The 13,928-nt window shown below is 41.6% G+C and overlaps 2 protein-coding genes across 2 annotated transcripts in view; both read right to left on the reverse strand.

Annotated features, from left to right (window-relative positions):
- The window catches only part of SSPN (sarcospan), an 85,042-nt gene extending 81,486 nt beyond the window's left edge, over positions 1-3,556 (reverse strand). Inside the window, exon 1 of the mRNA XM_042051279.1 lies at positions 3,538-3,556. The gene's annotated coding sequence lies outside the window, so the exon portion shown is untranslated. The remainder of the gene's footprint in view (positions 1-3,537) is intronic.
- Positions 1-13,928, reverse strand: part of RASSF8 (Ras association domain family member 8) — a 73,239-nt gene that overhangs the window by 16,369 nt on the left and 42,942 nt on the right. Inside the window, exon 3 of the mRNA XM_042051277.1 lies at positions 3,538-3,733. Coding sequence (XP_041907211.1) covers positions 3,538-3,640 — 103 coding nt within the window. The 5' untranslated portion in view covers positions 3,641-3,733. The remainder of the gene's footprint in view (positions 1-3,537; positions 3,734-13,928) is intronic.

The following is a 13,928-nucleotide window of genomic DNA, read 5'->3' on the forward strand; positions in this document are numbered from 1 at the left end:
TTAGTTTCTCATGATGAAAAAATCACTTCTCTTATTTTTATTAAAACCCCAAATCTTCCTTGTCACTTGCAAACAGCTTGAGTTAAAAAGAAAATAAAGCAGACCTAGATAAAACTCATAAAAGGTAGCACCAAGTATTCTTCAAGATCCCAGTGAGAGATGATTTCACTCTCTGGAAACTTGTAACTGAATAGTTTTATGTCTGCCTTGAACAGAATTCCAGCGATCTGCCTTCCAGCTAAGGTAATTCCAACTCCTTCTAAGTAACAGATACAGACAATTTTAGTATCCAAAGCTATATTCAATTGATATTACTCTCTCTTGCATTCAATAAATTGAAAACATACACATTTTTTAAAATAAGCTTTGTTGGGACACCGAAGGAGACAACTCTCCCTTCTGTTCTGAGGGGAGGTTTGAGATTGAATTCAAACCCTTTGACTTCAATCCAAACAGAAAATTTAAAAAAAAAAGAAAGCCAACAAAAAACCACAACCAACCAAAAAACCCTGGAATTTTTACTTTGGGTAGAGTAATTTCCTATTCTGCAGTGATCAAGAGATGGACAGCAGGGGAAGGGGAAGGAGCTCACAGTGCAAGAACAGGTAACACAAATGTTACTCATCAGGAGTACAGCCCCAGAGAGAGACTTTTTTCCTGAAAGAGCTCCAATTTCTAAGGAATCAAGGAGCATTAACCAGGCAAGTTAAGTGACGGAATGCCACGGCCAAAGGATTAGACACTGGATATGGGACAGAACCTCTGACAAAGGCTGATAGCCTAGTATAACTTGATTTTTTAATGCTAAAATAGCCCTAGGGACATAAAAAAAGAAAACAAAAATAACCCAAGAAACTTTTGTATCCTGAAGTTGTTACTGAATTTCCATGACATGGGGGAAGAGTTGGAAAGTGCATACATGGAAACCTTTTTGTTGTTTTTATCACAGCAGGAGATCAGGAGACAGGGCCCTGCATTTGATCAACTGGCAGCAAAAGGCACTTTTTGAAATACAAGAAATTCCATTTATGGACAACACACTCTGACTGCCAGGGTGAGTGAACACTGCTACAGTGGGGTCTCCACACTTGTGCACATTCAGAACCCAACCGCCCCTGGTCCTGAGCAACCTGCTCTGCCTGGCCCTGCTTTGTGCAGCAGAGTTGGACTGGATACTGCCCAAAGGTGCCTTCTAAACCACAGCTCTATAATAATTTTGATTTTCCTATTTTTGAAATACAGGATAAAGCTTTATTTTTCACATGTCTAGAATAGAGATAGCTTCATTTGCCCATAAGAAGCTTCTTAACTATGGATGTTTTAAACCAGGTATCTTTGGCTTGTGCTTTCCTCAGTGCATATGGCTGTAAAATAAGCCAGTTTGCAAATATTCCAGACACTGCACTTCAAGAAAATAATATACTTCTTGCAGTTCACATTTCAGGCTCAGTGAAGAAGACTGTGTTGTGTGTGTTGTATGCTTTAAGTCAAGGACCTAGTAATAAACTGTAAGGCACAATAAAACAAAAGGAGCATCTCACAAACTTTACAGACAGACAAAATAATCCTGAGTGCAGCCAAGTTATGTGACTGCTGAAGCAGCCAGACTGCAAAGTGGAAAATCCCATCAGAGCCAAGCAAATGGGAAGCCAACTAAGACTGGCTACTTTCCACCACCAAATGGCAGGTGAGAGCTACAGGGATCAATTTTCATAGGTTCCCATTCAAATTCGAGTGACAATTACTCCTGCTAAGCTGGGACCTACAGCCAAATAGCAGGGGCAGCCAGATGGTTCTGTCCTCATGAATGGCCTGACTGGAGGGCTGGGAAAGACACACAGGTGTAATTTATATGGTGCTTGATACTGTCCTAGCTGCCCCAGCAAGAGAGGAATTGTTCTGGGTTTTTTCTAGAGAGGGTATTTGCCTTGGGAAGGAATTTCCAAAGGATTATCTTGATTTGGCTCTGGTTGCAGATGAAATTTATCTCAGCATGGAAGCAGAGTTGCCTGTCCCAGATGAACTGGTGACGTGTTACAGAAAAGGAAGTCTGCAGAGCTGACAAAACCTGTGCGTGTCTCCAAGGCTGACAGTGTCTTTACAGAGTTCAGGCTAATAACTGAGGATACAGAAAAAAACCCAGCGAGAAATTACACAGGAGAACATTAAATTACTGTCTAGAACTGGGAGTCCGACATTTCTGTGGGAGAAGGCAAAGGAAACAGAATGAAAGATATTGAAAGCAAAGTGAAGAACTAAAGTATCACAACCACTTTATTATTTCTAAACATGTATCACTTAATCATGACTAGAAAATGATCATACTAGCAGAATTGTTTCTCAAAAAACCTGCAGGTAGAAAACAAGACGTGGAAGGAATTAATGATCCAATTACCATTAAACAAAAAGCTGCAACTAACACAACCAGTAAAAAAACATTTAACAGTTTAACATCAACTACAAGATTTGAGAGACAAACTGACTTTCTACAATTTTTAAATGAAGCTTTAGAAGGTATTTGATGCATATAGATAAGCACATGCTAGCATTTTGTTCAATCCTCTTAAACTATAAAATAAAAAAGTGCCAGTCTTCCACTCCATCAGATAAAAGTAGATGGAAATGATGTTTAGAAGTTTAACACTTAAATAAATAAACATCACAATTTCAGAGAAATTGTCTTTGTGCTTACAGGTAGAATACCTTGCTGACATTCATAGGCCTAACTTGTTTTTTATTAGAAAATTATTATTTTCAATAATACAATCTTGTAAAACTGCTGGCATACTGAAAAATGCAGAAGCTCACCTTTAAACTGTTCATTTTAGTTAAAACATAGGTTTTAATGCCTAAATTTAAATAGTATGTAAATCCAATTATAACATTATCAGCATAGTAAATACTGAAGGGATGAGGCTGAGGCTTATTCAGGATGCCCTTAATCACTGAGAAAGATCTGACAAGACTTTCCTGTGGTGGAGCCTCAAAGATTTAATTTTTTCTTCTAAACTGTTCAGCAAAGGGCTAACAGTGTAGACTTCCAGGTTACCCTTTCATGAGCAGTGAGTTATGTGGCATGCCAGAGCAAGAGGAGACCCTGAAGGATCTATGTCATTGATCTATACTATTCCCAATATAGCTAAAGATACTTAAAATGGGTATCATTTCAATGAACATCATTAGGATGTGAAAGCCAACCAATTCTATTGCACTGCTTTTATATTTTCTTTGGTACCTAGAATATTGACAGTTTAGCACCTTCCTTAGTCCAGGCTGTATTTACAACCAACATAATTATTATTACTTAGAAAATAAATTTTTATTGAAGGAAAATTTATAGATTTCAAAAAAGTTTCTTTTCTGTCTTTTCAATCTCTCTCTGGCAGGTGAAAAATCCAAGGCTACAAGTTTACACTGCAAGATTATCCCATTGTGCATTGCATTCTCTGCTCTGCTGGTACCCAGTGCTCCCCCACCTCCCCTGGGTTTAGCTTCACAAAAAAAGCTTCACCCCACTTGCTACCCGGCAGTACTCACCAATAGCCTGAGCAAGGGCTATTACGACTTCCTGGCATGTTGTGACTTCGGTGACCCCACACACAATTCTCTGCACTCCATCGACCCATACTTTGAGCTCCATGGTTCACCAGATCATCCGAGAGCCATGAATGCAAATCAGTCAAGTCATTCTTGCAGCTGCACCAGAGACAACGCAGCTGACTTCCTGCAGCAGCTGGAACAGAGAAAAATCCTGGTGTTTAGAGCAAGGAACCACCAGTTTGAAAAGTTGACTATTTCACCTTGACATCTATCAGGTAGGAGAGCCAACACAGCCTCCTTTCTTTAAAAACAACAACAGGAACCAAACATCCACACATTTTGGGGACAGAGTGGCTGGAAAGTGCCCAGCAGAAAAGGACCGGGGGGTGCTGGTCAACAGCAGCTGAACATGAGCCCAGCTGTGCCCAGGTGGGCAAGAAGGCCAATGGCACCTGGCCTGGGTCAGCTATGGTGTGGCCAGCAGGGCCAGGGCAATGACTGTCCCCCTCTTGTGGGCACTGGTAGGGCCACACCTCAAATCCTGTGTCCAGTTCTGGGCCTGTCCCTACAAGAAGGACATGGAAGGGCTGGAGCATGTCCAAGGAAGGGAATGGAGCTGGGGAAGGGGCTGCAGCACAAGTCTGATGAGGAGCAGCTGAGGGAGCTGAGAAAGGGGCTCAGCCAGGAGAAAAGGAGGCTCAGACAGGACCTTCTGGCTCTGCCCAACTCCCTGACAGGAGGGGGCAGCCAGGGGAACTCAGGCTCTGCTCCCAGGGAACAAGGGACAGGAGGAGAGGGAACGGCCTGGAGTTGTGCCAGGGAAAGGTCAGGTTGGACATCAGGAGGAATTTCTTCATGGAAAAGGTGGTCAGGCCTTGGCAGGGGCTGCCCAGGGAGGTTTGGAGCCCCCATCCCTGGAGGTGCCCAAGGAAGGCCTGGACATGGCACTCAGTGCTCTGGGATGGGTGACAAGGTGGGGATTGGTCAAAGGTTGGGCTCAATGATTTTGAAGATCTTGTCCAACCTCATTAATTCTATGATTCCATTCTAGGATCCCATGCTTTAACAATGTCTACCTCTTCTGCAGACAAACTGTAATGAAACTGGGTATTTCCTAAAATTTTACAAGTTGCTACAAAAAGAGCACTCAGAGAAATAGCACTAAATAAACAACTCCAGAATAAACTCAACAGTTTCCAGTAACAGGTGCCCCTATTCCTTTATATGCTGCCTGGATGTCTCCAGGGACTGGTTAGGGATGCTTTTGGTGTTTGTTCAGTAATTTCTAGCAGGTGGGGCTGTAGAAAAACAAGGGGGAAACATTTTTAATTACAGCCATCCATGAGAGTCCAACTTTTGTCTTCCTGCAGAAGCAGCTGAAGGTTCCTATTCCCAACAAACCTGTGCATCTTGTACCAGAACCCAGAAAGCAAAGCAAGTAGACAGATTGCTTCTCTCTCCCTCTAAAACAAGGAGATGCATCAGGGAAAGTGTTGTAGGGGTGCTTTAACCCCTGCCAGCACTATGCTGGTTCTGTGAGGAAACAGACGTTGTCAAATGTCTTTTCCTAGGTTTTTCCATAGGCACTGCAATGATACTAAACAAAAAAATTTCAAAGTAAACCCACCACATATTGTTGTCTTCAAAAGATAGCACCTTCCCTCAAAAATGAAACAAAAACCAAACCACCAATAATGATGATTAAGTCTTAAAAAACCCCAGAAACTAACAAGAAAGCAAACACCCAAAACCCACCTACAAACCAACCAACAACAAAAGCCCAAAATCAAATAAAGAAAACCTAATGAGACAGCTGGGCTGCTTAAGCAGAGAGGGGGAAAATAAACTGTGATAATACAATACAAGAAGCTCGTACTCAGATAATACCATGTGGATAAAGTGATAAAACCAAAGACAATATTTTTGAAGAATTAAGTACCAGGAAAATGGATAACACAGGGATGGAATAAAAGAAATCTGAAAATTATTTAGGGGACTTTAGTGAAGACAGGCAGGGTAGGGTTACACAAGAAACATGGAACCTGATGATGCTGATGGATTGAACAGAACTGCACATGGAGGCAGAAATGGTGCAGAGAACACTATGCAAGTACTTAGTGCTGTTCACATTTACAGTCTCACCAGAGCTGCTTTCTCCTGGGGAAGTGAACATCTCCCTGCATCTATGCACCAGTGCAACCCCCAAGCTAGAGGGGAAAAGTGACTTTCCATCTACAACCAAACAGTTCATCCAGCAGCTGACACATGATGCAGAGGACACCTGGAAGATCCTCACCTGACAGGCAGGGGCAGCAACAACCTCAGAGCCTGTTAGAGCCACACAGGTCCCACCACACTGACAGGACAAGCTTTAGCAGAGAAGCACCAAGCAGTAAAGTCAGGCCAGCACACACCCCCAAAAGCCCTGCCCAAACCTACCTGCTCAGAAGTATAAACTTTATAAAAGTATATAAAATTTGTAAGTAAAACCAGATCTCAAACAGACTTGCACACTCAATAGAAAAGTGATCGCTTTTAAGACTATCAATGTATACAGAAATAGTCTTCTGAGACATGAACAAGATCCTGAAAATCCAAAGAGGTTTTCATAAACATTTTCCCACATAAAGCTAGGTAATTCAAAGAAAACTTCTATCTGCACAAGCATTAACTGTGTACAAACACAAACACTTCAGTCAGGTTAACACCATTTTAATGCACCAGTAACTAAGCAGAAGAAAATCTTTTACCAGCCTGTAACACTGCAGTGACTGAGAAAACACCTCACAGGCCCCATCAGTGACCTCTGCTATTTATTCTTGGACCAGTTGTCTTCACAAATAAACAGACCTCACATTCCAAGCCCAGCTGTAAGGAACTTCATTAATTAACTTAATAACTTGCTGAGGGTTGAACAGTTCAGATTTCCTGGCACAGACCAAGGCATCTCTCCATGTGACAATGCACACGTCAGCAAAGCATCCGACAGCTCTTAATTGTTTTTCTGTCTGTCAACATCCAAAGTATTATCTCAATTTAGCAAGCCAGCAAATGCCTTTTTTCCCCCTGTCAGCACACAATGTACAGTCTTGTGCTCAACGCAGATCAGGTTTGGTCATTTGTTTTCCTACAGTCCACCTTTAAAAAAAGAAAATACTGAAGAGAGGCATCATATAATACGGAAATATTTGCTGACACTTCCAAGTTTGAAGAAAAGCATCCACCAAAGCTGCAAATGATCTGAACAAAGTGCCTTTGAAACAGTTCAAGCTCAGGGGAAACATTCCCATTCATTTCTTACACGACAAACAGTTTCAATAGACTAAATAAGATAAAGAATTTGCAGTCCATGCATCCCTCAGACCAACAGGCAGGGCTGAATTAAAGGAGTGTGTTAATTAAAGGGCTGCCCAGGTGGAGTCCCCATCCCTGGAGGTGTTCAAGGAACAACTGGATGTGGCACTCAGTGCTCTGGTTTAGTTGACAAGGTGGGGACCAATCACAGGTTGGACTCAATGATCTTGTAGGTCCTTTTCCTCCATGGATTCTGTGATTCCATGCGCCCCACAAGTACTCACAGGATTCCTTTGGGGACCTGCCACTAAGAACACACACTCACATCAGAAATGTAAGATCTCTGTGCTGAAATCACCGTGTCAGAGTTTCTAAGCAAAGCTCATCTGTAGTAAATTAAAAAAAAAAAAAAGTCTAAGATTGGTTTGGTTTCTAGGATTGTGCAGTAGAAGTTCACAGAGAGTTCTGAAAACCAGAAAATCTTCTGGCCATGTGCTTATGTCTGCTTCCCAAATATAACTCTGTAGCACCTTTTTATTAGCCTTTGGTTTTTCCTTCATAGGTATTCGGTTCTTTATTTGCTGTTAGTTAAGTTTCACACCAGTAAAAGCTGATTTGCCTCCCCACTGAGGGTCATCTGACAGCCCCAAATATACTTTTTGACCTGAAATCTGTGTCCAGAATGAACATTGTGCTTTTATGTTCGAATAGGCAAAATAATCCTTACCTCTAATACTGTGCAAATTTCTTTCTGAAGCCAATGGAAGGGTTGGAGCAAAAAAAAAAAATCTCACTTGAGGTTTCTTAATCCCATAAGTTCAAAAACAGTTCACCTTATGCATAACTTATTTCAGCAATGACTGGGAATAGGAATGCAAAACTAATTTACTGAGAGGCACACAAGCCAAAGCATGCCTGTGATCACAGCTTTTCCCCAGTTTGTCAGCCATCAGCTCCATAGCCACACGTAGTTCTGCTTGGACCAAGCAGTGGAAATCTGGCATTCCACAGCTACTTCCTTCCCCCACTTCTCCATTACCTTGCCTGAAGCCTCCTCAATTACCTTGTTTACCATGCATTAAGCATTTTCCCTAAATTCGTCTTTTATCCTAATTGGCTGATGGTATCTTACTCTTTCAGATATTTGTTCAGTTTTTAAGCGTAAAAAAAATCCAGCATATATATATGTACATATATGCACACACAAATATATATATAGCATGCATATATACATATATATATGTGCTACTATTTAGCTACCTCTCCACATCTTATTTACAAGATATAAAAAAGGCTGAAGCTTCACAAAAGACAAGCAGATCAGACTAAATGCAAAGTACTTTTCTAGCATTTAAGAAAAAAAAATTATATTCCACACAGATGTTTGCAGAACATCTTGCCATAAGCGTAAAGTCTCAAGGAAACCCAAGAGCTAAAATCAAGATGACGATTTCACCTCATTTCTAATTTTTAGTTCACACTGCCTGAAAGCATCACGCACCTCAAATCAGGGCTAAAATCTTGCTGCAGCAGAATTTTGACCAACAAGTTCAGTGACTTTCTGTAGCCCCAGCAAGTCACCAGCATGTTGTTTAGTACACTTTAAAGTCAGGATGCTTTCATTTGTAATTAGCAATAACCAGGCATCATTTGCAGTTTGGCATTTACCCTTTAGTTTTCATTCCCAGTGCACTATGGCCCAGTTGTGCTCCTTGTTTTTCCCTATTATGATACCAGGTAAGGCCCTGGACAAGCAGTCAGCTTGTTCCACCCATGCTCTAAGCCATTAATAAGAATAATTAGTCAGTGCTAGTAAGGCTTGATTGGAAAATACCAAACAAAGGAGCACAAATAAGCCAGTCCAGCTACCCAGAAAGAGCTTACAAACCATTCATTCAGAAGAGCATGAACATGGATGCATTTGGAAGGTCTTCCCTACCAGAAGAATCCTGGTATGGAGCCAAGTAACATTTTCCTGATGAAGGTAACTGCAAAGACAGAACTGGCTACTGGAAATAAGCTCCTTAGTATTTACCAAAAAGCCTCCTCCCTTAGACTGATGAAGAAGAAATATCCTACAAGATATGCAGCCTCCCATCAGTAAATGGGCAAAAATATTTCATGGCAAGTTCAAGTCAAAAATACCAAGTGGAAGTCTTCTGCAGGCAAAACTTTTATCCTTTATCAGAAAAGAACAGTCTGTGGATTTAAAATCAACCTATGACTTTCTTTGAAAAGTGTTTTCACAGAGCATCCAATTTTTTTTTGTGGGACTAACCCTTGTGGAGGTTATTCTTTTGCTATTCCAGAAGAATGCTCTGAGATAATAAGCACTGCTTGAAACAAATAAACCAGAGGTCCCACAACCATGAAGATGACAGTGTTGAGAACAAGCTTGAGAGAGAGTTTAAGACCGAAGAATTTTCTTCCATGAGACTGGCCAAAAGATGGTCTGACATCTGTGTCAAAGAGGCCAAAATCCTGATGCCACAAGTGATATCAACGCACAACACATCCCCCTCACCTGTGAGAGGACACCATAGCACCAACACAGGAGTTTGTACAAGCACTGAAGTGCAGGCAGTTGTTTCTGGCAACAATGGCTGCACGAAATCGTGCCTCTGGATAACCCAAAATTCCCCAAGTCGCAGTTTCCCAGACAAATTACCAGTTGAGTTCCATCCAGGAACCCTCAGCTGCCGAGAACAGGAACTGCTGCTTGCACTGCAATTTCTCCTGATGCAATACAGCTAACAATTTGGTGGGAAAAAAATGAGGGAAAGACACATTGTTCTGAAGCAGGGAATGCTACAACTGGTATTTTGCCTAATTACAGAACATTCCCAACCTCTCCCTGAGCTACAATCTCTCCTTGAACTGCAATCTTTACGGCACAGAAAAAACAAATTGTCTCTTCTCTTTGTATTGGTGAGAATTAGGTAGAAGGAATTAACTTGTTTTCTTTTGGGGATGGAGGAGTGATAGGAGGAGGTAAAGCATTCATCCACACTTCTTGTCAGCTCTTGCAAATATATACACTTTGTTAATGGCAACTATTGAGTTATTACCTGAAATAATTCTTCCATCTTGAAAACTGTATTTTTGACTTCAGTATTTTAATTCTAAGACTGATCTCTAACTTCAGCAAGCATGTTAAGTCTTCAGGACATCTTCCTGCACAGTGTTTTAATCTAAATCACACGTGACAATATGAAGAAACCAGACACCACTTAATAATGATTTAACTGCAGCACAAAACATTCATCCAACTTGGGATACAAATGATGACATAGCTACAAACCTCCAGGATCACAAACTGTGACTGAGATGCTCATGGCCTTCATAAAGATGAATTCCAACCAGCTGTCATGAACAGAGATAGATGGCTGGAGTGATAGTGCTCCTTTAAGTGTCTGTAACACTTTGTATCCTAAGTTTGGAGCCACAAGGTTTGACCCAACTGTGCTGCAAAACATTTTCAAATCCCCACAAAATGTTGGAAAGGAAAAGCCAGCAGATGAGCCAAGAAAACAGATGGCTTACTAAAGATCCTTTGTATTTGGTCACAGCTGAGAGCATAACCTTGCATTTTTAACAGTAGGTTTTGCGCTCTTGTACTTGAATTAATTTAACAGGACTAACAACTCTGAAATTAATACTCTCCTTTCCCTAAGATCAGATATAAAAAGCATTTGAACTCCACATGGACTTGTGGTACAAAAACCCAAGGGTGTTTTGGAAATGTTGACAGCACTCAAGTCAGAGTTTCAAGGATCCTTGTTTCTACTAGATTTCAGTCAGAGTGTTTCTAAAGCAGAAATTTAAAAATTTGAAACTTAAGAGCATTATATTTAGGATATGTACCAGCAAATCAAAACAATACCTGATGCAGCACTTCTTTCAGCTCTTGAGACAGGATTTACTATGATACAAGTGTGAATTCAATTCAAGCAGGCTTACTCACTAAATCCCAACCCTGAATCTGTTTCAGGATTAGGACTGAAGTACCACCTTCATTTTACATGAAGCACTCGTTTTCCTCATTCTGTAGTTTAGCTACTAACAAACAAAATTGTCAGTTTGAAACATCACGATCCTAGAGAGGCAGGATTGATCCTAGAAAGCCTCACTGGCCACCACTGTTCTAGGAAGGGCTGGATCATAGAATTACACAATGGTGTGGGTTGGAAGAGACCTTAAAGCCCATCCACTTCCAACCCCCTGCCATGGGCAGGGACACCTTCTACTACCCCAGGTGCTCCAAGCCCCATCCAGCCTGGCCTTGGACACTGCCAGGGATGGGGCAGCCACAGCTTCTCTGGGCAACCAGGGCCTCACAGGGAAGAATTTCTTCCTCATATCCAATCTAAACCTGCTCTCTGTCAGTGTGAAGCCATTGCCCCTTGTCCTGTCACTCCAGGCCCTTGCCAAGAGTCTCTCTCCATCTTTCCTGTGGGCTCCCTTCAGGCACTGCAAGGCCACAGTGAGGTCACCCCAAAGCCTTCCCTTCTCCAGGCTGAACAATCCCAGTTCCCTCAGCCTTTCCTCCCAGCAGAGCTGCTCCATCCCTCTGCTCCCCTTGGTGTCCCTGCTCTGGACTGGCTCCAGCAGGATAGCTGGTGGCAGCACAGCAGAGGTTCAGACAGCAGCTGGGTTTGAGTTATTCTGTGGCAGAGGAATATCCTTTTCCAGATACATTAGCCAATGAGCCTGCACTGCATATAAATGCAGTGACAAACAGCTCAAAAAAAGACATGTGCATTAAACAAACATCTCCTGATTCATCATCTCAGTCAACAGGCAGACATTTACTGCACTGTAATGTTTTCCAAAGCTGTGTAAGTATTTGTTCCTCATTAGTAGCATATATATAGTGCATTTGAGAAAACAGCTTTATTACATACCACTTTATTAATAAACAGCAGCATTAGGTGGAAGTCACATCTATACATCTCTAATATGGTCTAAGTAGTGTGTGGGAGTGAAAGAAAAAGAGCAGAGAAATAAGCAAGCTAGTTCATTGCAGAGGAAATATTTATACAAAAGCACCTTACTTCAAAGTCACCTTAGACCTCAAAATGCCCTGGCTTCAAAGGAGACAAAACAGGTCATTTTCCAAACTGGTTCCAACGAAGACACAGCTCCACCCATTCAACTTTTCCCCTCTCCCCTCACAGCTTGTCCACAAACACTCACACCCAGCTGAGGGACTGAAGACATTAGTGTGTAATTGCCAATATTTACACTAATGAGGCAATGAGCTCATCTGCTGCCTTTTGGCAAGACCTGCTTTAACTCTTGGTTTTGAAGGACTGAATCTGTTCTTTATACTTCAGTCCACGTGCAGCATTTGCTTTGTCATTTGACTACAGCCACCCTGAGTCTCAGCTGTCAGAGAGGCGTTCCCTGCACCTCAAATGTGAGCTGAGGGCAAATTTCAGAAAAATAAAAAACCACAAACATACAAAAAACTTATTACACTTCCCACATTTCAAGATATGGACCAAAACACACCACCTTCTTCCTCTATACTGTGGTGAACCTTTCATACAAATGAGCCCATTCCTCCCCTTCCGAGTTTGCACTGAAGGATGCAGGAAATAAAATACATCCTGTAACTGAAATCTATTTAAATTTGAATTAAGAGAAGTTTTAAAAGTCAGTTAAGCACGCGGTTTAAAGCCATGGTATGACATGACTATCAAAATCTCACTGTAACGAAATGCAATTTCTGAAACAGAAACAAGGTGAGGCTCTTTCAACTTAATCAACATAACTGTTCCAAAAAATTATAGTCTCAAAGTTTTACTCAGTGAGCAGATACATTATTCATTAAACATTACCTAAGAAATTTCAAGTTTCTGGCAACCTAGAAAAGTCTGCAAGACAGAACAGAACATATTACTAGGAGGAGTCTTTGAATAGTTAAGCAAGACAAATGAGAGGAGGGAACCCACCACTTTCTAAAATTTACACTTGGCTGTGCTTACTTCCATATTTCCCCAGGCGCAAAAGAACTTCTTCGCTTCTCCTATTCTCTATTTATAGGACTCAGCTGGATCACTTAAGTATTTCCCCTCTCTTGATAATTGTGAGCTTGGCTAATTTTATTAGAACAAAATCTGAAGTAATCATAACAGAGCAATAGCTTATAGGCTGAAATACTAGAAGTGCATTACGTAATTCATGGAACCATGGAATGGGTTGGGTTGGAAGGAACCTTGAAGTTCATCTCATTCCAACCCCCTGCCAGGGGCAGGGACACCTTCCACTATCCCCAGTTGCTCAGAGCCCCATCCAGCCTGGCCTTGGACACTGCCAGGGATGGGGCAGCCACAGCTTCTCTGGGCAACCTGTGCCAGGGCTTCACCACCCTCACAGGGAACCATTTCTTCCATATATCTAACCTAATTTCCCCCTCTTTCAGTTTGAAATTCCCAGAGTTTTCAGTTTGAATTCCCATAGTTCCGTGGCAGTGCCAAGGTAAGCCTACAACACTTTGGCCAACTGGCCACACTGCACAGAATAGATGTGGAGCCAAATTCCACCTCAGGAGGTGGGCATACTTAGGTTCTCTATTCAGCTGGTAATTTTAGAGAAACTGTTACGAACTTCATACTTTTTAAACCACTTTTCTCTATAAGTTTGGCTAAAACTCACCTAAACTCCGAAACTCCCTGGGAAGAGCGAGAAGTGCAGAGATGAACATCATAATAAATACACTTCCCCTCAGAAGTCTTATAAAGATCATGTATTGCATTCATAGAAAGATCCAGCAAAGAGCTCTTCAGGGAAAACATTATTCTCTGCCAAAAAACTGATAGCAATTAACAGAAGTCACAGCCAGCAATGCCAATGAAAATGGATGTTAGGTCAAATTCAATACAGCAAGCGGGGAAAAAGTTTTCATTTTCCTGCTCTGGCCTTCTTTCTCCGTTGCAACAATTTTTAAACCGGAACAACTTTCCATGTATGGGTTTCCCTCTGTATTGTCAGGCAGCATCTGTATTTTGCACTTTCTGAGATACAGCCTTTCGCTGCTGGCCACGCAGTCACAGGCTTTCATCTCAACTCCTAGTGGCTACGTTTTCCTC

Source organism: Corvus kubaryi, unplaced genomic scaffold (assembly GCF_017639235.1).
Source record: "Corvus kubaryi isolate FWS band 111438036 unplaced genomic scaffold, C.kubaryi_AGA036_p1.0 74, whole genome shotgun sequence".
Lineage (NCBI taxonomy): Eukaryota > Metazoa > Chordata > Aves > Passeriformes > Corvidae > Corvus > Corvus kubaryi.